Below are 24,922 nucleotides of genomic sequence, written 5' to 3'. Positions count from 1 at the left end.
ATGTCTGCCCTACTCATCTCCATCTGTTGTGATATATATAGAGAGAAAATAAATGATGAGAGGTCATTTAGAATTCCCTTACAACATCAAGACATCAATTGAAGGCATGATCCTGTAAAGCAAAATGAGACGTGTGTTTCTACGCACCTGAGCATGTGTGTTGACACGCTCCTGTCGCAGCAGCAAAATGCTTGCTTGCAGTTTAGTGATGCTGAGGTCTTTCTCAGCAATTTCCTTCATGTTGTCTTTCTGGAGGCTTTGCAGACAGGAAATCTCACTCTGGAAGTGTGCCAACTTCATTTGGAGCTCAAGCATATGACTTGCCACCTAAAATAAGCATAAACATAAAAAGCTGCAAATTGCACTGTAGGATTTGGAAACATTAAAATACCGCACCATAGAGAAGTATTTTTAAATTATGTCCAGATTCCTGTTCTTGTTGCATATTTTGTATTTACTACAGGGAAGAAAAAAAAAGGTTGCAATCATAATGTAGTGAAGCACAGTTAGTCCGAATGTTATTGTGGTTTTCTGTGAGACTGACACAGGCGACACAAGGTCAACTGCGGAATGCAATACCTCAACAAATAAACATGCATGCTTACACAACAGGATAGATAATAGTGTAGGCGAAGGAATGAAAACACTGCGTAGATAGCTACTCATTTCAATGCAGATGAAAAGATTTAGTAGCACGAGGAATTCAAGTTGCATCGGTTGCATTGTTAAGCGTGTGAACTTGTTTTAATTGGGGCTAAAAGGTTCCAGATTGCAGCTTCATGCAAAGAAAAACAGCATGATGACGAATTTTCACATTTTTAAGATGGGCTCAAAGGGCAGATTAAAAGTGAGGATGCTTTTGAAGGGAGCTCATTGTCATGAGGCTTTTTTTACTAAATAAGGGGCTGAGTAAATAAGTTTTAAATCATCAGAAATTTCAAACTAAGGAAGGAGATTTTTATTGACATCAATTTAGAAGTAGACTCGTACATTTTATTTGGAAATATTTCAAAGTTAGGAGTGAGTTACCTCTTCATTTTGCAAAGTATTCTTCCTCGACTTGCAGGTCACATCAGACACGGGATGCTGAATTTGTATGCAGGTTGTTGGCTCTTCTGCACCAAAAGTATTCCGGACCAGACAATCAGAACTGTAACAAAAGAAACATTGTCCACTTTTTAAAGCTGAGGTTGCTGAGCTCTATTACAGACAGTGTTTTGGAAATTATTATTATTTTGGTTATTACTTGTCGAGCTAGAAAAACACTGCAAACCTCAATCAAAACAATAAACACAAAATAATTACCTCTCTAAAAGTATCAAAAATAATTCAAGCATTATCGAATCATAGAGAACTGTCGGCAAGAGTCTAATAAAAATATTCTGTTTGATATGAACAAGATAATGAAAAGGATGATGTACATTTTAAATATTACACTCCAGACAAAATCCAAATAAAATGTTACATGTAGTTCCAAGTTGATTCACAAGGCGCAAAAAGATGTTAAAGTTGCACCAAATGATGTCAAACGAATCTGACTTGTGTGTGTGCGTCCCAACTGTAAAAATATGCGAACTCTGCCCAGAAAACTCCTGAAGTCACCAGTGACAGCTGTCACACACCCAAGATGGCAAAGGAGAGAAAAAAAAAAAAAAAACATCACACAGTTCACAAACACACAGGCATAAAGAGGTATGCACAATCCCATGCGCGCTCACTCCCTCTCTCTCTTACACACACACACACAAATTTGATATTTACTAGCCTGTTCAGATGAAACTTTGCGCAGATTAAAAATGTTAAAACTGGTATTTGATCAAGCGTGTCTGCACGTTGGTGCCAAGCAAGCAGCGAGGAGGGAAAGACGGCGTTTGACAAAAGTGACAAGTCTGGATAGAGAGCATCGAGAGTTAAATCTTTCACTTCTGCAAAACAAACTTTTCAGTCAAATGGCGTGAAAGCCATAGATGACTTTAGATTACAGTCTGCTTGTGTTTCAAGCCAAAAGAATGTGTCTCGCTATCGCTTTCTGTCAGACGTTCACAACAAGGTGCACTTGTTTTGAGTGATCACTTTGCCGAGCATTTTATTCAAGGATAATAAAAAGTATACAAATATTTTGTTCAACTGAACGACAAGAGGAGACAAAGGGGAAAAGGTACAGCGGCAATTTTAATAGATTTGTTCTTGAGCAAAACAAATTTAGGAATATGAGCAATGGATTCATTGCTAATATAAAGCTAGTATGTCTATATCTGGAAGTCTTATTTTTTTTTCATTTTATCTAGATGAAGTACATGCAATACTATTTGATATTTGTTGCCTTTTTATGAGAATCCTAATGTAAAAACCGCAATAACGATGGCATGTCTGACGACTAGAAGCGAACCAAAGGGGCACTTTGAAAGGTATTTATAGTTCCTATTACAACTCGGCAATATGCAATTTTGAAACTTCCTGTTACGCTCACTCGATTAAAGTGAGAGTTGGTCTAAAAAATGACTTTTGGAAGCGTTGTTTATTAGCTTCGCATATCGCAATGTCATTACTGGGATGCCAGAAGGTCATGGTGTTGACTGATGCCACCGCTGTGTGAGTGTGCGCTGTCACGTGGCGTGTTCCTAATGATGCATCCAACAAATGAGGCTATGTGACTATTGTTATATATAATAAAGTATCTGAGCGTAAAAAATGCTGCAATATCACAGCAGATGAAAGGGGGATTCCTACTTAGTGTCATGATGATTATTGGGTGACGGAGAAGAGACTAAGCGTGTGTACTTGTGTGCGAGTGTGTTTTATTAAAGCAGGCTCTCAATTTCTCAACCTGTCACTCGGCCCTATTAGGCAAAAGCTAACAAAATTTGTCATGAATATGCAGTAATAACATGCAAATTGCTCCTCATTGCCCTTGCCCTGTATGCGGGGGTGTGTGTGTGTCTTTGTGTTGACGTGTGTGTGTGCATTTGCCCTCAGGGCTATAGACATTGGCTTTGTAAACCTAATTTTTTCTACACCATTACAGCAATGGGGCATAATTCATAAGAACACAAACATTCAAATTGACTGGCATATATGCGCAAGCACGTACAAATGCGCATACACACAAAAAAAAATTGCACACGTCACTATTCACATTTAAAGGTTAATGCACAACAGGTTATTCTTTTATGTGTGCGAGTTCTCTCTTGCACACACACACACACATGCACACGCATGACTGTGCGCACACAAACAAGTAAATGGTCTGTTGCCTTGCTCTCCCTAGGGTGATGTTTGAAACAGCTTGGGTGCTGCCACAGCAATTAACCTCCTTGTTAATGAGAGGAGTGCTGTCAAGCAGCCAGATGGCACCACCTGGCACGCTGCCACACACACACACAAGCGCACCCTCATAGAAATACATGGCAAATCTCACCCTTACACACCTAACTGTTGAAGATCCCCTGCGGAGCTCCCTCTGTCTTTCACGGATCTCCATCTTTCTACATGAACTTTTCAGGCTCCCTCCTTCCCTGGCAGCTGTTTATCCATGACCCATCACCGCACGTCACCACTAAGCAGCTGGGGAAACAGCGAAAAAGGAAAAGAGACACGTTGAATCACAAAGAAGAGAGTATGCATGCACTTAAGCGGTCATGATTGATTGACGTAGTCATTAGAGCTGCTGTAGCAGCGGCTAGGTCAGCTGTAACATTATGGATAAGATCTGATTATTAGTTATGAGATCATGCAATGGGGAGACATCCTGGTGGTAGTCCCCACACAAGCAGCCTACCACAGGGTCGGGTATTGATCAGTTAGCTTGAGCTAATAGGAGGAAGAGGAGCCTGACCTGGGAAAGTCAATATGGAGAAAAAGAGACATTTCCGCATCCTGTCCTGAGAGAGAGAGAGAGGGAGGTGCATGGCAGCTGCAGGTAATGGCGGAAAATGGAAAACTTAAGGCCTTGCAAATGACAGAAACCGAAATATCTGGAGTTTAAAAATATCTGTGACGCCAAGGGGTACTGTCAGGGGGAGGGAAAAACAAGATATGCATGTGTCTACCTTTACCATGTGACATTATGAATTCAATCAAAGCTATTTTTTTCTTTCTGACTAACTTTCCAACACAGCACTCACGATAAGTACAAAACTCTCTGGGAGAGTTTACTAAAGGAAATTAGAAAAAAAATAATAATAAAAAATATGTGATGGAAGCAGAAAGAGAGAGGGGGAAAAAAAAATGACACTCACTTGCACATCAATACATTGATAGATCATTGTGTGTGTGTGTGTCGTGTGCACCATTTGAACGGAAAACATAAATAAAAATAAAATAAATAAATAAAAACACAGGGAATGGAAAAGTAGATAAAAGATTGAGGATTTCACCACACGGCTGCGTACGTAAGTACACACACCTGGCTGAGTGATGCCACCCTAGAGGGTGGCTTCAATCTGATGTGTTTAATGTTGACGCTGGTGGCAAGAAACACACACACGCACACAACTCACCCGCTGTTTCAACCTGCCTGTCATTTCATTTCATGAGACCTGATTTACTCATTTCATTTATTTTATTCTTACTTTATATGCAGCCATTTAAAGCGCTCAAGGTGTGATGTAAATAGTCCCACCATCACGTCGCTGACTGCAAATCCATTATGCCCTTTGGATCAAATATGGCAGAAATGTCAAAAACTTGATGTGCACCACAAAACTGATTTGGCTGCGAGCTCTAATTGGTTATACACTGTGGGCTGTCAAGCTACCCATGTGTTACTCTCCCTCTAGAATGCTCTTAAATTTTCATACGACATCTGCTGATGATAGCACATGAGTATTACGATTTGAATCCAGAAAAGTTTTGTATAGTGTGAAACTTATTAAAATCACCCTTTCGAAGGGGGGTCTAAAAACAGAGGCCTAGTCTTTAGGGGTTTTTATTTTTCAGCATTACATGCTGGTGGGAAACATCATTTAGGGAATTACATATTGCCATGGGGGAGTACTGATGCGCTTATCTGCTGTGGAGCTCAGCCTCCCTGAGGAGGCGGAGCCAGTCCCTAAGGCCAACTTGACTGTCCCCCCCTCTGTCGCTACATGGGGAGATCTGTTAGTATGCATCTATGTATTTAGTTTCTCATGAAGTTAACACATTAGAGTGCCTGAAGAGAATACATACTTTTGGGGACGGTCTAAGAAATCGATCCAGTCCCAAAGTTCTCGGCTCAATCTCAGGGCATCTGAGGACTTTACATTGCAAGTCAGCTGCTCTGACATACTGAAGCAATTCTGCTCATTTTAGGGAAATGAATGTGATTTTCTCCGGTGTTGTAAAGTGCAATCAAGCTTGACAGCACACGCTGGGATTGGAGGTGTAAACTGCACTGCCCCTGTCCTTACTCCTCTAATTTAGCATCTTGATCACAGCGGCAACAGGATGATCGTGTGAGAAGGACAAGACACACATTTATGCAGCCCTGTTTTTTTTGTAAAAAAATCTTATTTGTCCACAGGACATTCTCACAGAAGGATTTTGGCTTCTCCAGGTAGGAGATTGCAAACTCCAGCGTGGCCTTTTTTATGTGTCTGTGTCAGCAGTGGGGACCTCCTGTGTCCAAAGAAATTGTGAACACCTAAGAATTTGTAACTGGTACTGGGAGAAGTGTTGCATTGTCTGACAGACAAAGTGTCGCCAATCTTTTAGCTGAACGCCACGAGCTAACAAACACAGGAAGAGGCATAACATATATAAAATAAAAAAGTGAAATAAAAAATATTATGAAGTGATGGAGTGTGTGAAAAAGAGAGGCAGAGTCGTTGCGATACTGGTGAAATATCAGGCACTCTATCGTTGCGGTGACAGAGGTCATTCGGAGAAAAGGAAATCGATACTGACAGCAATGACTCATTGGTCAACACGCGTGTGTGTGTGTGTGTGTTTTTGTGCATTACTTGTACGTGTGCAAATTGTTTCCATTGGTATTTTACGAGAAACTCACACACGATAGCATTTTAAAAATGAGAGGGATGAGAGTCAGACTAAACTCTGGACTAAAGACACTATTTAAAAGTATTTCAAATGTGACATGCATCACTTAATGCTGATGGTGTCCTTTACCACTGTCAGTCAGAAAATATATTTCTTACAATTTTGAATTACATGATATATTTCAAATGATTAATTCAGCCTCCTGTTTATTCAATCTTGGTTTTTTTTGCTACAAGGCCATAACCTAAGAAAAAAAATCTGAAAATTAAATGCAAGAATTGAAATAAATCTTAAGAGACACTTGTGCTTCTTGCCAGACACAAAACATAAAAATGGATATTCCAATGGAGCTGCACTGAAAGGACCCAGCACACGTAGAGGTCAGCGGCTAATATAGAAGTATTGAATGAATATGTGCATGTCTTTATAAGCATACCTTTGCCCGTTTGGGTTAGAAGGAGTTATGACCTGCTTACATTATTAAGGTGAGTAGTAGGCAACGTAGGGTGGCCTAAACAGCTAGTCAATTCATTACAGATGCAATCCCTTAAGTACATGAATAAGCACACTGCCTCCTCTAATGCTCTGCTGCTCTCAACTGGAAAGGAGACAAAATATTATTGTGATGCAGAGCACTTTAGATAAATCACAAAAGGGAGCAAATTAATAACAAGGAATAAAACAACATTAGCTGATTAAGTATGTACGTGCAGAGTGACGGATAGAATTTACAGGCAGCACGGCCGGGTGTCCGGAATAAGGTCTCATTATGGATCATGGTGCACAACTGCACATGTGCGTTGTGTTGGTAATCCGTCACCAGTGGTCGCAGTCTTATGAAAAATCCTGCTTCCTATGGTAATGAGTCTAACCAATGTTAGAGTGACGATAAACCCATTTGTTTGTGACAGCATTATACATGTTTTCTGTTTTATAAAATGATACAAAAAAATATATATATAGTTTCATTCAATATCAGCAGTAGTGGACAATTGAATATTGGTTGCATCCCATAAATATCTTTTTGTACAGTTATGTATATAAAAAAAATGCAAATGGTTCTGATTAGACTTAGCAATCATAAATAATGTGGAATTGTAACATATTGCAACTATACTGAATCAAAGCATTACTGCGACCACTTATAATAATAATAACTGCACATTAATCATTATTGGTATCACAAATTGACTATTATAGTCCTCAGAAAAGAAGTTGCTGAAGTCTAGCAATGAATTAAATCCAGTATCTCTATATTGTAGGTGTGGATAAACTGAAACTGATGGTGCTTTGATGAATAGAGAAACTAAAAAATCACAACAATCATTCATGGACATACTTCACGTTCTTCTGTTGTCATTGTATGTATTTTCTTCCATTTAGCCTTCATTTCTATTCCAGTCATAGCAGCGTCCAACCTTGTAATATCCTCCTGTCTCTTCCTTTCTCATCTCCTTGCCCCTTACCCTCTCATCTCTTCTCTTCTTGTTTCTTTCTCTATCTGAAAATAGCTATCCATTTACGCAATCATTTCATTTTTCCACTCTTCTTCATGCCTTTTGTTTGGAGGTCAACTGAAAGCAGCCAACGGAGGAAAAAACCAAAAAAGCAGAAACGTGTGTGTCTGTTTTTGTGCATTACTTGTATGCGTATGTGCAAATTGTTTCCACAGGTTTACCATTGTATTAACTTATTTTTTTTAAAGAAAGCAATCAGAAGTTTGAATCCACAAATGTCACAGAGGTCACCAAATCTTTCCAAAGAAATGTGCTAGCTAAACAGTTTAATCTCATAAGCACTACAGAACAATAATTCAGCAAAGAGTGTTTCAGATGCACTAGTTAAAGTTCCATTGTGTGGCTGATATATTAACAAAGGTTTACGAGGGCAGAGCAGTACATATGTAAGTTTGGCCTTATGGCTGACCTTACAATGCACTTAGTATCCTGTACAGGGAGTAATGCTGCGGCCACTCCCACAAGCCATTTATTTCAGCTAAAGACCGCCAAGCACTCATAAATCAGCATTAGGAACCTTTCTCGGTCTCTCACTCTCATTTGAATCTTCACCTTTTCATGTCTTTCATTTCATATTTTTGCTTGATTAACTCATTGCGCTCCAATAGTTAAATATCAAGTATTGGAGTGTCCAAACTCTGCCTTACTTAATAAAAACGGATACTAGTTTGCCCCCCACACACTCCAAATATCCTTAAATGTTCAATTCTACGGGTTGTTTATGCTGCACACTTATTAAACCCCCCACCCCATTCATTTTAAAAAAAATCCTTCGACTGCAGATAGAGACGACATCCCTGAAATGTGCACACTGGTATCGGCAACTATATTGATTTTAATTAAGCTAATTAGTTAATTATTTCAAGGCTCAAAGGGAGGCATCCATTACTGTACAGTGAAAGAATTGTGTGTGGGTCTGTGAGCGAGTGTGTTTTGCAGTATAGTGGGGGTTGGAGTCGCTCTGACCATGATGGGATATTGGAGTTAATATGGTAATGAAAATGATCAATTATCACTCACAGCAATGTCATTAAGAAAAACATTAGCATAGTCAACCACCACAGCCCCTTGACTACCAGCACTCTCGCACATCTGTTTCGTTTTCCATCCAAGCAGCTGCCACTTCAGCAGATATACGTAATGTGTTTTGTGTGTGCGCTTAAGCAAAATAACGCTTGCACAAATTTTTAATGCATAGCATACACCGAAATTACATCTCACTTTGACTTCATCAATACAAATACTGTTTTCTGCGCATACAGTATTAATATTACATTGGTTACCCAAAGTCTAAATATGTTCCAATGTTCAAAAGCTTGCAAAATTGCACTACATGAACTTTAATCTCACTCAAACGGCTTCTATTGATCGCCGTCAACGATGGTGTGCACAATTACGAGTGCCTATTTGAAGTCATTCCTCAACATTGAATGCTGAAAAATTCCTGCCATACAGATAACGTTGTATGGTATTTTGAGGGTTACAAGTCATTATGAACTGTACGCTAGAATTTGAATCAGTGCCCTTTTCACCACATGTGCAAGTACAGGTGCAAAAATAAATCAAATGACATCAATGGGGGGGAAAAACAGAAACAAACAAGAAAGAATAATAGAAAAAAACAGCATGAACGAGGGTTTTCAATGGTAAGTGTCCCAACAGACAACCATTTGATTCAGCTTTACATTGTTGTTTTCAAATGACCGTAGCGTCTGAAGCTACCTAATGCACAGAATACAAAAAGCTAAATGTCATGTAATTATGACTCCAGAAATTCTGTACAGTACATTGCCAATTACCCTATTGTACGTCAACAAGACCTTACACGACAATTCAATCAGATGCTAGCCAAGCTCCTATTACAGAGTTCATTGCATTGTTTACATGCTGGAAAGGTCCTTAAGTAGCTCTAAATGCTCTTCATTTGATTGGATTTCACATTATAGACATCAGAGCAGTCATACACTATTGTCCCCAGATGAATATAATAGACTGTTGTGTGAGTGACTGTTTGTTTTGTACCAATTGAGAGAGTGAAAACATTGAAAGAAGCATTAATAGGCATCAAGAACAAGTTGGGTGAAAATGGAGATTTAAAATGAGTTAACACAATGGAAATGCTTAGCCATTCACTTCAGCTGCCCCGACAAGCTCTTTTTGTCACGATCAATACCAAAACTGTTCTGCCATCTAACCGAATAGGCAAAAGGATTTTTATTTTGAACAAAAGAAAATGTCATTTAATCAGTTCTGCAATTTAGCCTTCGCCTACTCCACGGCAGCAAACATAAGCTCTTGGTCATTATTTCTTGAAGTGGGAATGTCTTTTGCAATATAAACATGTTTATCATGCAGCCTATTCAGGAAATGCACCCAAGACGACCATAAGGAGGTGAAAATGGAACGCAAAGAAATGTAGTGCATTGTATTATAGTGACCTTTACAAATTGTATGGAGAGAACTCAATGCTACCCTTTCTGACCTCCACCACAAAAGCAGATGATGTACTTGCATGTGCTGGATAATAGACTAGCTACATTTCCACAAAATCAACATAAGCTCATTCAAAAAGCCTAAATAAATATAATAAAATATAATTAAAAATAAATATAATAAATCGATTTCCAAAATATATACGTATATATAAAAAAAATCTAAATATTGTAGATGAACTGTGCATCGATTCAAGTCACTTTTTAAATTTAATAAAGTAACAGGGCAGGCGACTTGATATCTTCTGAGGAGTTAACGTTTTAGTGCTCACCAACAATCTCTTGCCTTCTAATCATGTGAACTACGAGACCAGTACTTTACTTGCTCTATTTTACATCATATTCCCAGCGGACATGTCAATCACACGTCAAGCCACCATGGACAAAATACTGCGTTCCATATTAAAGTTTTGTAGGTCTCGTTAGAAAACTTGCTTATAGAGTGCAAAATGCCAAATGAGGCTGCTGTGGCCATCAGAAACATTAGAAAGGAAAGGTGAAGAAAAAAATGCATTATTAAGCTCTAGGAGTGCAAAGCTAATGCCACTCGTACCTCCTCTGTATTATTGAATAATGCATCATAATAACCACAGGCTTGTTGTTAGAAGGACTTTGCTGGTTTCTTGACATAATGACTGCCCTACTTTTATCGTGTGCAAGAGGGGGTATTGAATTGGCATTAATGTTTCAAATGTTTGCTAGCAGCCAAAACAAAAGCCTAGAGATAAGATCAACAAACAGCTGTGCATAACAGGGGTGCCAGATAATGAGATCTAATAAGAGATCTCTTTATAAAAAAAAAGCCTTTTATAAGAAATGTGAAGGTCCACCAAGTATTACCTTTTTGTTTAAGATCCCCCATATATTCTACAAAAGATCAAGAAAGCAGCCAGGTTCATACTGTGATGTCATTTCCCACCAATTTTATAATTTGACTGATTTGCTTTATTCTACCGTCTCATCAAAGTAAAAATGCCTTCATTGTAAAAGCTGCGGGCATTTCCTTGTTTTCCAAATTCCAGGCGGGCGCTGCTTCCATTTCTAGAAGAAAGCCACCGGCTTTCGTGAACATTCAACCCGAAGAGAAGATGGCCAAACTATGTTGTCAATTTAACAAAAGGCTGACTTGCTACTGGCCAGGCAAAATGTATCTTTCTTCGTTAATTTCTGCAATCAAGGGAATATGGTAGACCAAATTTAATACAACTCTTGATCTTCGGGGTATTTTGATGAAAATATGCCCTGCTGAACCTGCAGTGGATTAAATTGCTGCATTTTTTTTCCAGTGGACAAGCTTTATGATAAAGCGTTCACATCAGCCTTCAGGACAAGAGAGCTGCTGGGGTTCTAAATACATAACTTCGTTAAGAAGGCCCTCCAATGGGCCCGGAAGACCAAAAGCTGTCTCGAAAACCTTGTTACATTTAAGTTGATGCACAGCCCAGCTCACACAGACTACATTCTGTCGCTAAATGTCACATGACAATCCTGATGATTAGAGAGCTTCCTTTTTTCTTTTTCTTTTTTTAAATATGACTTAAGATCAGTGTTGCTGATCTGTGCCACTTAGATTGAAACCTAATGCAATTTGCCACCTGTTACAATTGCCATAGCTTTATGAAAGTGGCCTCTTTACTTCCTCCTGCTACTTGTCTGACAGAACAGAGGCCATCTCCTTATGACCATGTCATGGGGAAGTGGATGTTCTTTGATTTTTATTGGATGTATGATAACACAATAACAATAATTGATGGAAGTAAATGATGCTACAAAAAATGCAGGTCATTCTGTGAGAATTTAGTGCTCTTGCTGCTTTTATCTCAAAATAATATTGTAGATACTTCAATATGTGGAAAAGCTTCTTTGTAAATATTGCAATAGTGCTGCTTTCTTTTATCAGTGCATTACCTTCATTCACAAAAACACGTGACATGCATATTTGAGAATATTGCTCAGTTACTTTAAATATCACAATCCAGCGCTCAATAATTAGGCACAAATTTCAACAAGAACACAGTACAGATATACCTGAAAAAAGTGTCTAATGTCGTCTCACCTGTATCATGACGTCAAGGCTTGCATCAACGTCCAATTCCAAACAAATCAACCACCACATGTAGTGTTATGAGTTCCAATACAAATTGGGAAAAGGCTTGTAGTTCCTGTGTGCACCTTGCACCTGTAAGAATGCAGACAAGTTAAAATCATCACTTGCTTTTCTTTTTACATTTGTCGTTGTTTTTGAATACTTGTTTTGCTCCTGACTGCACTGTTTTAGAATGGTGTGCTGGGCTTTCGTGGAGCTAAAGGCGACTGAGTGCTTTCGCCTTCACTAAGGAAAGATCTTGCAGTTAGTTTGTATTGTAATGTAAAATGGTTTCTGTGTGCGGTTACTACAACAGAAAGAGAACAATAAATTTTATTTTTAAGGGTGCGCTCTCCCAATTTACCACTACGTGACGTTGCATGATCCGATTGGCTATGTGTAACGTACTTGTGTCGCATCATTACACAATTGGTCGATTCCATTTGCAGGGCGGGGTCTATGTTTGCCTCCCGGAAGTACACAGTGTTGCCTGTCAGAATCACCGTGCAGCAAAATGGGTAAATATATATTTTCCCCCTGCAACTCAGAAACGAGTTTTTTTTATTATTGCATCAAAATGTAGTGATGTCACGGTCTGTCGAATGTCGCGTGCCGTACGTCGTTGTCATTGCGTTTTTGTCATTAGTGTCAAATTTGCAGAGGTTTGCTTTGTTTTGATATATTGCTTGCAAGATGCACGAGACTACTATTCGATTTAATGTATGCAAGATGCACCAAAATGAAACTTCGGCACTGCCTGCATTATTTCCAGAAGGTCACACGCCTCGATCTGATTCATGTTATTCTACTAAATAATCAATGCCAGGGATCAACGCCTCCGACATCTACATTTAAGACCAAGTTGATCTCATTGATTTCCTTTAACTATTCACTTCATCTTTCTCATCTCAATCATCACTCGTCTACTCTTATCTGTCCTGTGGTTATATCTGTTTTTTGTTTTTCTTTTCCAGTGGCTTTAAATGTGCTGCTTTCACATAGACTAATCCCCTCTGTGATTATCTAATAATGCTCTTTCCTTATTATCAAAATAGATCAGATTTAGGATTTTTGAGACCTGATGGATGCCCAAAAAATTAAGACAGTGGAGTGAGGACCGCATGTAAAAACACATGCCATTCAAGCTTAACATAAATGAAGTTAAAGTATTTTGTTGTTTACGTACAATGTGTCATTCCAGTTGAATTGCATTATAATCTTAATCTGGGGTCATGCTGGATAAAATGCTCATTTATACCAACAAGATGGCATTTTTATAACAAAAGTTGCAGCACAACAAACCTCAGCACATTCAAAACAATGTAATTTCTTCAGATGGGAACAAAACACACGGCGAGAGTTAATAGAGGAAAGCCATTCAACACAAAAAAGTGTTGCAGATCTTAAGTAGACCGTAGCAATTGCCCCCCAAAAAATAATTATTCCCTAATAACCCACATTGTGTTAAAGAGGACATTCTGAAGGAGACATCTCATTTAACTACCACTACAGATATATCATTGCGTGTCTTATGTCTAAAGATTTGTGCAATTTCTTTTATCAGAATTTAACTAAGATATTTGATTTATTGCTGCATATATCAATGCCAAATTTGCCAATGTTTAATATACTCAGGAATTAAATTAATTGCCCTTAGAAAGGATGTTCTTGATGAACTCATTCAATGTCATTGACAACAATAGACAAACTATTTTTTTACTCGGCTGACAGTGAATGAGAAATAAATAAATTGTGATAGTTTTGACATTTACGCCACTTAGCATGCCCTACCCTCATACCCATGCAATCACTTAATGCTACTTAATAATTTACCTTCCGAGTATACCAGATTAAGTAAAGATAAAACTTTTTTTTGTTTTGGAGTATTAGAGAAAGAGAGGAGTCTTAATACAGCATTAGTGTGTGAATACACAGACACGACCCCATTTGCACACATTCATTTTTCATGAAACAGACTCATAACAATTAGTCTGCTTATCGCCCAGGGTAATCTTGGCGTTTGCCCAACGCATTTGGTCTGCCGTATGACATCACTCTTTTAAAAGTTCTAAATTTGACGTCCTCATTTGTTTTCATCCCGAGGACATTATCAGCTCTTGGCTAATAGGGCCACAAGCCTTCCTAGCCAAAGAAGGGCAATAAAGTGGGCAGGGATGATTGTCCAAAGTGCTTGGAAAAATAGGTTTGATTCACTCCAGCTTTCACACAAATTGATTTACATAAGCCAGAGAAATTGAAGCTGGAAAATTGGAAAACGGCGCACTATTGTGTTTCATCCATTATTAGCAATCCATTTTGACACTAACAACCATAGCCAATGCTCTTTTTTTCCCATTGCATGCTGTTATTCTTGCCTTTGTATTGGTCATTTCGAATTAATGCTGTGTCAGTAGTCAGAATAAAGTTCAAAACCACCCAACATAGAATGGCATCTTTAATTTGGGTATGACAAGGAACTGTACTTAGTAGTCCTGGTCTTGCTAATGAAAAAGCATCCATGGAAAGTGGAGCCAGATGGTGGCACCCAATTATCATGACTGCATTTGTGTACTGTAGTCAAATAAACCGCTTTCACCTTTTCTTTAACCCTCTACACTTAACACCCTAATCCCCTCCCGAGACACCAAAACCAAGGTCAAGAAGAAAGTGGTGGTGCACCTCACTCAGGCAAATATGCTTGAGGAATGTTCCCTCCTCCTTCATTGTGACCGTCAGTCTCAAGGTCAGCTTCTATGGACATTGTGCATTTCTTCCTTGGCTATCTTGCCCCTAGTTTTCCTCCCTCTTTCACTGTATCAGTAAACAGTAGCACCCCCCGCCCCGCCACAGCCGGAGGTTTCGCCATGTCTGACATATCTGTCTTTTGAATTTGTAGCTCCATTTGTTTTGAAGCAGACCGGGGCAGCTGCGAGTCTTCTGTTGCCTGGCGTCCGCCTTCGTCACACCGGTCATAGCCCCCATTTAGCTTGCGGCAATGTTGCACTGTGCTCCCTGCTTGATTGCTTGTCACTTGTCAGTAAGCCACGCCATTCAGCCTTGAGTCGCTCTGCTCATCTTTTGTCTGAACAGCATACACAAGAGTGTGCGGGTGGGGGGGAGGTGGACAAGTCTCATCCGGCCTGAATCAAAATAACCTAAATGCTTTTAAAAAAGGTTTGATTACATCCTTGCCAGAAAAGAAGTTTCAAGATTCTGATTAATATCCTCTTTTTTCTTGTGTGTGTCACGTTTTGCATCCTTGAACTTTTCCACCTGGCTTTGTGACTCTGTGAGGGATGGCGTTGTATGTCTGTATTGATTGGTTGCCTGCCTCGCCCTCAAGGGAATTACTAAGTAAATAGACCACACGCATGTGTGAGTTTTGTACTCTTCCACTTTCTGCTACACAGGATTTTCTAAGCCTTGTTCTCTGATATGGTATGTGACTTTTGACTACACGAGAAACATGGATTTCCAGCTGTCTACAGTATACGCCCTGTAAATTCAAATGCTTAATTTTTATAGGCACCACAGCATTGACTGAAGTGTCTGCTCGTTATATATCTGGCAAGAGCTGCAAGTCTGAAAGGAAACTGTCAATAGCAATCCCAGCTATTGATATGGCAGTGGGCCGGAGATGTAACTTGGCCCCCCGACTCGGCGCTATCCCTCGGATCCCACTACATCATAATTACATTAATATTGACAGACCCTTGACAATAGTCACATTACTATTGATAGGTGGCTGTCAATACAGTGTTTCCCCAAATAAAACATATTCATTCATAACTTGTAAACTGCTCGATAAAAGGCTTTGAAAAGAATATTGGACCCGGCTGGGTTTACTCCTCCCGGGAGTGCTGTTGTTGATGCTGTGACGGGGATTTTCAGCACCTGGGTGTGTGTGGATAGCGACGGACTGATAGATTAACTTCGCAACTGCGTAGATCAAGGCTACTTTTGACAAACATACAGTAAATAGTCCGCGCGCAGGCACGGCACATAATCTGCACATTTTTCTCCACATCAAGGGAAAACTTTAAGATTAAGCTAAACAAATGGAGCCTGTTTATTGGTTAGTACACACTCGGAGGCGACTTTTTTTTTTAAATCCAAACTCCTTTTCCGTCACAGGCACGGTTCTCGTCACTAAACATGGCAGCCTTTCAAATTCAACTCAATGAATTTGTCACACCTGCTTACTTCCAACACAAATTCACTCCAGTTTTTCCCCATTGATTTGCTAATTCTGACTTTGCGAATCCTCCAGCCATTGAAACATCATGAATACACAGACAGGAGCCAACCATCGCCACACATTACGTTAGATCTTTTTTTTTTTCCCCTCCCCACCTCTGAGCCTTCCAAAGTGACCATCATCTCCCTCTCTTTCTGTCAAAACTGCCATATTTACCCCAGTGAAATCTCAAAAGCCTCCTGACAAATCCTGTTCAGCGAGACACAAAAGCCACTGTCAAAAAGGGCCTCTCTCTCGCTCACTCCGTCACTGTCTCTGTGTTACTTCCAAAGCGTTCGGGCTGAGGAAAAAGGGCCAGATAAAAACCGGGGCTACCGAGAGCGGTTCGCCGCGCAAAATAGCCCAGACGTCACAATGGCGCGATCCCGTATGGAGTTGACTCCGGGGAGTGGAAGATTGTTCCACATTTGGCAGATGTTTACGGTGTACCAGAGACTGTGCCGTTAGCCTAATCCCTCGTGATGTGATTTGTATACACACTCCTATCTCCAGAGGGTGCAGGCACCAGGAGCCCCGGGCTTCGCCGTGTGTGTTTCTTGGATTGTGTGTGTGTTTATACACTGAAGGGAAACGAAGACCCCTCCCTAGCCGGTTCCTTTGCATTGCACAGCTCAAAGGTTGCATTAAGGATGGCTTTTAAATGTGAAAAGTGATTTCCCTCCCTATGTTGGAGGAGAAAATAACCTTCCAAACAAGATGGCCTTCACCTCAAGGGCCCTCAAGTTGTTCTCTACTAGTTTGGATACTTTCCCAAGCGTTGCATCCTAAATAGATCCGCAACAGTGCTCCTGGTATGATAATGCTAGTCATGCAAAGTTTTCTGCACTCAATTTACTATCCTTGAATAATCATTTAGGCATGTTGCATACCCACAATAAACCCAAAGGCTTCTCTGGTGTCACTCATAAATCAGTACCAGCTGAAATGACAATTATTCAAATGATCTTATTTTTTTATGCAAAGCAAAACAAATGTTGAACTGTAAAAATATTACGGCACATTTCTTTGAAATGCTATCTGTTTATTTTCAACCAAACAAAATATTTCAAATACATTGATTTTAAGTTTAAAACAATCGTAATTGAATTTCAAATAATTGCACAGCCCTAATTTGTTTTTTTTTGTTATTTTTTGTCAGCTAAGGAAAACCAAGGCACCCAGGTAGACGGATCTATCACCACTTCTGACCCACTGATCCCCGTCCTGCGCATCAGCCAGCTCGATGCTCTGGAGCTCGATTCATCCCTGGAGCAGCTGCTATGGACTCAGTTCTCCACTTGCTTCCAGAATTTCCGCCCAGGCCTTCTCACCCCTCTGGAGCCCGAACTGAAGGCTTTGCTCCAGTTGCTCCTGTGGAGGTTCACTCTATATCCTGACAGCACCACAGTTGGCCAGTCTTTACTGAGCCTACGCTACCACAACACCTCCACCTCATCTAACCTCTACAAGGCTCTGTCCCACAGGCAGAAGTTGGCTCTGCTTCTGCTATCCGTAGTTCCTCGTTGGCTTCAAGAGCGATCCCACAACCTCCGACTGTACCTCGGTTTGACTTCGGGACCTTCTGTTTCTGAAGGATTCCAAAAAGCCTTCCGCAATTCCCTAACTATAATCTCTGGTGTTGCCCGTCTTGCAAGCCTCATCAACTTTCTTGTGTTCCTCAAGAAAGGTCACCACCCAGTCTTGGCTGAACGGATGATTGGCGCTAAGGTAGTTTTTAGCAAACCTAACGTGACCCGGGACATTACATACCAGTACATGAATCGGGAACTGCTGTGGCACGGCTTTGCAGAGTTCCTCATTTTTCTCTTGCCACTCATCAACACAAGCAAACTGAAGGCTAGCATTTATTCCATGGTGCTTGGGGGGGATAGAAGTAGCGGGGATGGCACGGGCGTGGAGAGGGCGTGGCAAGAGTGCGCACTATGTGGCGAGTGGCCAACCATGCCTCATACACTTGGTTGTCCACATGTTTTCTGCTACTACTGTATCAAAAGCCACAGCATTGCAAACAATTGCCTCGTCTGTCCCAAATGTGGGACAGAGGCAATACAACTGGAGCCTGCCAAAGTGGAGATGTTTGTCGAGCATTAGATGAAAGAATATTTTTCTTTGAGGAACAAATTTGAGATTATTTTTTTCCAGGAACCTGAAAAATCACCACAAACAAGTTTCATTGTATAATGATGTATTTTCATATATTAATTCTATATTAAGGGTAATTTCTTGGACTGGGAATAATCTAATGGTGTCCTCCTGTTTGACTTCCCAATTTTATGATGTCTATCGTTCCTGAACACACATTAACTGTCCATATTTAATGTATGTACAGTCCACGTGTATTGACAGTCCACATTTTCTCTGGCTGGACTTTGGACAGAAGTATTTGTCTTTGACGTAGCGGACAGAGAATGCCACAGAGCATATATTTCATTGAAGAATGATTGTGTTGATTTATGCTCCGAGTGAGGACATGTGTGTGTTTGTTGAAATGGGAATATTTGTTCTGATGAAAAATGCAGAAAGTCAGCTGAATAAATAATGGGAGGAATTTCTGATGCCTCTCATCATGGCCAAATTAGCATTTGTTGTGTATTCTGTGCCTAAATTGTATTTCAACATCATTAAAATTGATTTAGGGCCTTCTCTTGGGTGTTTATTCGGTTAAGTGGAGGAGGGAGATGAGGGAAAGTTATAACAATCATCACACTTCTCTGGAGACAGGCCTGGTCGTTCTAACTCCCATTATCCATTTTCACAGCACCCCAACATCCTGGAGATCAAGGGGGCAGCCGGGGGCTTGGATTGACTCACACACTGGCACACTTGACAGCTAGCCTCACTTCTCCCTCGGCCCTTCTCTCTTTTGCTTGCCTTTCCATCTCTTCCCCACTCGTAATCTCCGGGGCCCTTGCCCCCATAAGACTGTCGTAAACTGTACCAAAACCCAGGCAGTCGTCTTCTTCCTCGCAGGCGAATTACTCTCTAATCCCTGTAATGAGTCCAAAGATGCTTATTTATGCTGGAGTTAACCTCCACCAGTGAGCCCAGCCCGGGGCGAAACGCACCCCAGCTGAGTGAAGCCTTTCCTGGCTGACGAGAGGAGAAGGAGGGTTTTGGTTGGGGGAGGAGGAGGGGGGGATGCTCCCTCCCATCTCTCCTTCCTCCCATTTTACACTCTGATCGCTGGGGTTTAATTGCCGATTGCTAAAAGCATCAATCATGGCTGCAACGATCAAAAACCTACGATAGCACGATCTAATGAGAATTATGTTCAAATAGTTCCGCAAAATGCTACTTTCATAAATATAATAACAGCAGTACAAAATACTTTTTACATTAGCGGTCTGTAATGTTAAAGAAAATCAAGTCCTATACTTGACAAATGAAACCCAAAACAATAAAAGCTGTTTAGCCTTTTTTTTTTTTTAAATGAGTCCTTTTTTATGCTACAACAGCAGGGTACCACTGATGACAACGAGGAAAAATGCGATAACGACCATCCAACTGACCGTGAAACTTGATGGCACACGGAAAAGTAATCAACAGTTACGCAACTTCAAACTTCTTTTTACACACTTATGTATGCAGCATAGTATGAATCACATAAAGATGACTCACCCCTGCTACTTTCCCATCTGTCACTCATCACCATAAACACAGTACTTTTTTTTTTTTAGTTCTTTTCCTGTCTTGCACAAATGTTAAAAATCAGGAAGACTCACCTGGCCAGGTTAGTGGAGAAGGTAGCTTTATCCAGCATGGTGTTGTTCTTCATGACCAGGAACTGTCAGATGCTCAGGGGATTGTGAACAGCCACGTTATGTTCCTCTTCTAATGCTCTGAATGAAACAAAACCCAAAGGATTTTTTCATAGACGTATTGCTTGTACGTCTGGCCGACATTAACAGCGGCAAACTCAGTCTGTAGTACTAGTTTGAAATATATCATTTGTGACACCAGTCCTGGATCCGTTCTGACATACCCGCTATGTAAAACTATCATTCTGTGGACACTTGGAAAATCCCCCGCCCCCCACTTGGGACATTTTGACTAATGAAGCCTGTCGTAATGCGCATAAAGGCAAAGCCAGGAGCAGCTGGTTGTCAATATTTTATGCACTACATTACATTCATGTACATCAAGTCCCAGAAAGAGAGATGAGGGATGCATATATGATCGCCGTTAATGCCACCGGGACATGTACATTGTCTTAACATTCCATGAGCCTTACATCATAAACCTTTTTTTTTCCAGATATTATTCTACAACTCTTAATAGAGGTCCCTCCAGTCCCCGGGAAAGATAAAGTCAAAGGAGTATATAAAAGTCAATTAATTGAGTGAGAGCATAGATTGAATTAGCCACGTGGCTCTGGACTTAGCTAGGTATAGCGAAGGCCGCCGCGTTAAGCCTATCTGTCTTTGGATCTTTTCCAATTCACAGGCTCCGTGTGGAGAAGCAAAGGAGGAAGAAGCCCCCCCATTCCCGGCGGCTATGCAAAGCAATCTGCACATTCACACGTAGCCATTTAGGGAGCAAATTGGCCATGTGCCCCCACTGACGAAGGTTTTAAGAGAAAGGGAATTAGAGGGCATTGAATCCCTAACTAGATCTCCTTCTTTGATGAGCCTCTTTATCCGCCTGTACCTCATCTCCATTTCTTTCATGTGAGTCACTGATTTTCCTGATTAAATAGTTTTAAAGACAGAGAAGAATCTCTCCCTTTCTTGAGTAACACGTACTGTTTTTTGTGGATTTACATCACTGAAAATGTGTAAGCAAACTAATTATTACTATACAAATAAAATCATCACATTGAAGATATTATTTGGCAGCAATTCTGAGAGTTTTTGACAGTTTTTCGTATGTTGCGGCTTGTCTAAAATGTCAATAGAGGGGCTCATGTTTCATCTGCTCAATAAAAGACAAGCTGAAAATAAAACAGGAAAAACATTCCTCCGAGGTAGTTAAATCCTAGGTGTGCTGGAGAGTTCAGAGCTGGGAGAGTTCTCTGCACACCTGCCGGGCTTTGGATACCACCGGGCCCAATTATCGTAGTCTTCCTCCTTCTCTTAAGCACCTCTTCAGTCTAACAGGTCAGGGGGACAATCAATCACACCCAAAATAAGGAAGTCATTTCCTCAGCTTCCATGCTGTGCTTGCATCTCTGACCTTGAGGAAGCAGCATCATATTTGGCCTTATGGAATTTAGCCTACCCTAGAATTAGCTTCATTTTGGTTTTGTTATTTAATGTTGCGCTATATGAGACAACATGTATGAGGAAAGCAAATGGAATAACTTGATAGAATTGTCTGATGTTTCCTTTGGGGACTTACCGGGTGCAGTAGATATGTCAGATATTGTGGCTTCTAAAAGTCTGACAAGCTCAGATGAAAAGTAATGTTTGATCAGGTGTTAACACCACAGTTTGGATCTGGCAGCTTGAGGCGTTTAAACACGAGTAAAAATATACACTGTTTGAGTTCATGTAAGGACATGTTGACATTTCCTGATTTTTTGTTTTTTAATTTAATTATACTGTATTTTCATTTTTTCAAATAAAAAGCAAACAAAGTAAAATGCTCCCTTTGTAATTTTAAATTTTTCATAAGAAATACTCTTTGCATTTACATTTTTTTTATCCTGTAATTCAATTGCATTGTTCATCTATTTGTAGGTTACTAAATAAACAAAACCTTTGAAATAATGGTTACATGATGGATATACTTACAGGAGTTGTGTCCTGCACGCTGGCTTGGAATCTGTCTTCTAGGCCAAGTCAGATCTTTGCCTGCAGGTGTCTTGCAGCAACCAAACGAGCAATAATCTGCACACATGCTTCCAGATGTCCCAGTGAATTTCCTGTGACTTAAGGCACCAGCTGAGCTCTTTGAAAGTCCTGATAACTTCTGCAAATGTGATTCAACCTCTATTTGTTCAGGAATGTGCTGCACGGCTCAAAATTCCTTTTTGCCCTCAAAGACGTTTAAATGATGGCATCTGGGTGGATCGAGCACCTGCCTACCTTCATGTAGTCGCATGCACTTTTTAATTGGAAGTAGAACTACTGTGTATTTGAGTGTTTTCATTTGGGAAATATAAAGTTAGTAATTACTATTCATTCATATGTCAAATGAATTGTCCATATTGAAATAAATTGAAATGGCATTAATCCATTCCAGCCCCTCCCAAAATATTTTTTTTTTGTGGATAAAATAAAAATAGCACTAAATGAACCAGGAGTAAGATTGGTTGGAATTCACCTTGCAACTGCATTCTGGTTAAAAAAAAAAAAAGAAGGAAATAATATACTATACATAGCAAATAATAGTCAGTTATTGTGAGAGACAAGCAAGCAAGCAAAAGTTTTGATGTCATCACCCCAAACTGATTGTCTCGAATGTAGTTTACCCTTTCCAAGCTGCAGGAGGTTTCTACATCCACAAGGAGCCACACAGCATCTGCGCACGTCCACAGTGCTCTGCCTCAAAGTTTAGAAAAAAAAAAAGAAGGCATGCTACAAAAGGCGTATCTGCAATTCAGAACACATTTTTCTATCAGACAGGAGATATATTGCTGACTAAGTATTGTCAGATGTTGGCAAATTCCACATATTTTTCATATCCGGCGCTTGGAAACGTGGGGGCCGCCGCTTCAAGACTCAAAGCACATCATCAACAAAGATGCTGCTTGACCTCGGGAGCAGAAATGCGCCAAATAACCATTCTGTTTTCTCCCCAAATAGTTCTACCAATATAAATGCAATATCACAGGCTATAAATCATTTAGGATTTCATTTGAGAAAACACATTTATTTGTGGGGGTGTGCTCATCAATAAAGCTGGCCTATACAAACTTTTATTTATATATTCATACATTCAATAGATTCAGTTTATTCATTTATTCACTCATTCACAAGGCCCATGTGTGTGTGTGCGTGTTGACCTGCGGTGTAACCGTACTATGCTGCGGGCTAGTGCACTTCCCCAGGGGGCTCTCATCTTTTACTGAGCCCTGACAGAAGATGGAGGCTGGGAGAGGGGGTCCGCTGCATTAAAAAGCCTTTACCTAGCTCTGATTTATCACCTCATGCCTCACACACACACATGCGCCATCCTCGCGCCATCTCACCGTTCCTCGCCTCAGCTCGGCTTTCAAACACACACAGAATGCACATTCGCAAACCATTTAAGATGGCCGCCTCGGAGACAAGAGTAGGGGGAGCCAACCCGGGGCTGCACTGTACCGCAGTGGTGATTTTGCATTTGAATAGCAGCCGCCCCTAACCTGACCTATACGCCCACACTTAACTTGATGATTTGGGTGAATAGCGGCTTGCATGATCAGCAGCTCCGGCACATCAACACAGAAATGAAACAATTCAAATCAACAAATGGCGAAGGACAGTCACTGAAATGTTCTTGAGATGAAGCTGCAAGCACTACAAAAGGTGCACTCTTGTGTCCATAATAACAACGCGTCTCTTTGTCCTTGAGAAGGTTCAAGACTTGTTAATAATATTCATTCATCTGTACGGCTCGAATATATTTGCGCCATTGCTGCTTCGGTTATTGCCTCGGTGTTGATAAAAGGAATAAATGTAGCAAAGAAACACCAAATGGGCTTAAACTCAATGTTATTCGATCAAAGCTAGTCATTTAGAGTCTCTTTTAATTACCATTCAGTTCTGAAGCATTGGAGAAGATAGACTGACATTTATTAAAATGCCCCAAAGTGTTTATTCCTCGCATGTCATTGATAAAGACATTTATGTGACATTTGTAGGAGATCAATAATTTGGTGCATTTACTTCATGCATCCATGCCGAGGGCTGACACCCGCAAAACCACATAAACATTTATGGGCATGCTGCAAAGCTCCAAGGTGGACCGCTAGACGCTCAGAACATTATTGTAAAATGAATCTAAGTCTTTCTAAGTCTTGTATAGTGAATGCTGGTAAAGTCAACCGCCCAGAAAAAAAAACACTCTCAAACTCACCTAGTCGCAGATTATTTTTATTCTGTTCTCTTTAATTGGCGTAAAAAATCTCAAATCTTACTTAACATTGATGCTGACCAGTTATTTATAAAAGCAATACCATTTTTTCCCCCTGTAATCTTGTGTGTAGCCTACAGAGAAAATGGAGAATGAGAACGAGCGCTGGCGTAGCTTTTGCCTCAAAACCATATTTCATTGTTGCGAACGCTACAATCTAGATTACATCTCTGCGGCTTAAAAGTGTACTTTCCTATAAACAGCAATCTACAGCTCATAAAAATTCGCTCTGCTTCAGCATAAACACTCCCCTTGTCCTCTCACCCCTTTGCATGTGTGTTTGTATGTGCACGCATACATACATTTGGCCGTATGGCATAAACAATCTTCTTCTCCCGTCAGTAGCGCAGAGTGATCCATCAGCTTCCCCACGGAAAACCAATTTCACTGGAGATGTTCACTTTTTCACCCACACGCACGCACATACACGGGGAGAAGGAAATGAAAGTGAAAGCAGACGGAGACATGATGGTGAATTGAAAAAGAAAGCCAGTCGGGGAAAAGCAGAATACGGATGACTCGCCTTGCTGTG

At 40.3% G+C, this 24,922-nt stretch overlaps 1 protein-coding gene and 1 pseudogene across 2 annotated transcripts in view; one reads left to right on the top strand and one right to left on the bottom strand.

Annotated features, from left to right (window-relative positions):
- LOC148380671 (uncharacterized) overlaps positions 1-24,838 on the bottom strand; it is a 104,386-nt pseudogene extending 79,548 nt beyond the window's left edge. The window contains exons 1-8 of the transcript XR_015854584.1: positions 24,693-24,838; positions 22,745-22,818; positions 22,065-22,160; positions 20,055-20,171; positions 12,045-12,167; positions 3,429-3,564; positions 1,030-1,150; positions 148-327 (exon numbers count right to left, since the gene is read on the bottom strand). The product of XR_015854584.1 is annotated as an uncharacterized LOC148380671 (transcript). The remainder of the gene's footprint in view (positions 1-147; positions 328-1,029; positions 1,151-3,428; positions 3,565-12,044; positions 12,168-20,054; positions 20,172-22,064; positions 22,161-22,744; positions 22,819-24,692) is intronic.
- On the top strand, positions 12,528-18,975 carry pex2 (peroxisomal biogenesis factor 2). Its single transcript, XM_088363015.1, has 2 exons — positions 12,528-12,592; positions 17,471-18,975. Exons 1-2 carry the CDS (start codon positions 12,589-12,591, stop codon positions 18,421-18,423), a joined length of 957 nt encoding a protein of 318 aa, XP_088219141.1. The 5' UTR covers positions 12,528-12,588; the 3' UTR covers positions 18,424-18,975.
- Positions 24,839-24,922: the final 84 nt, after the last annotated feature.

The sequence above is a fragment of the Syngnathus floridae genome, chromosome 20, assembly GCF_059516105.1.
Source record: "Syngnathus floridae isolate MCC-2025c chromosome 20, RoL_Sflo_1.0, whole genome shotgun sequence".
Taxonomy (NCBI): domain Eukaryota; kingdom Metazoa; phylum Chordata; class Actinopteri; order Syngnathiformes; family Syngnathidae; genus Syngnathus; species Syngnathus floridae.
This window is presented reverse-complemented; position numbering and strand designations above follow the sequence as displayed.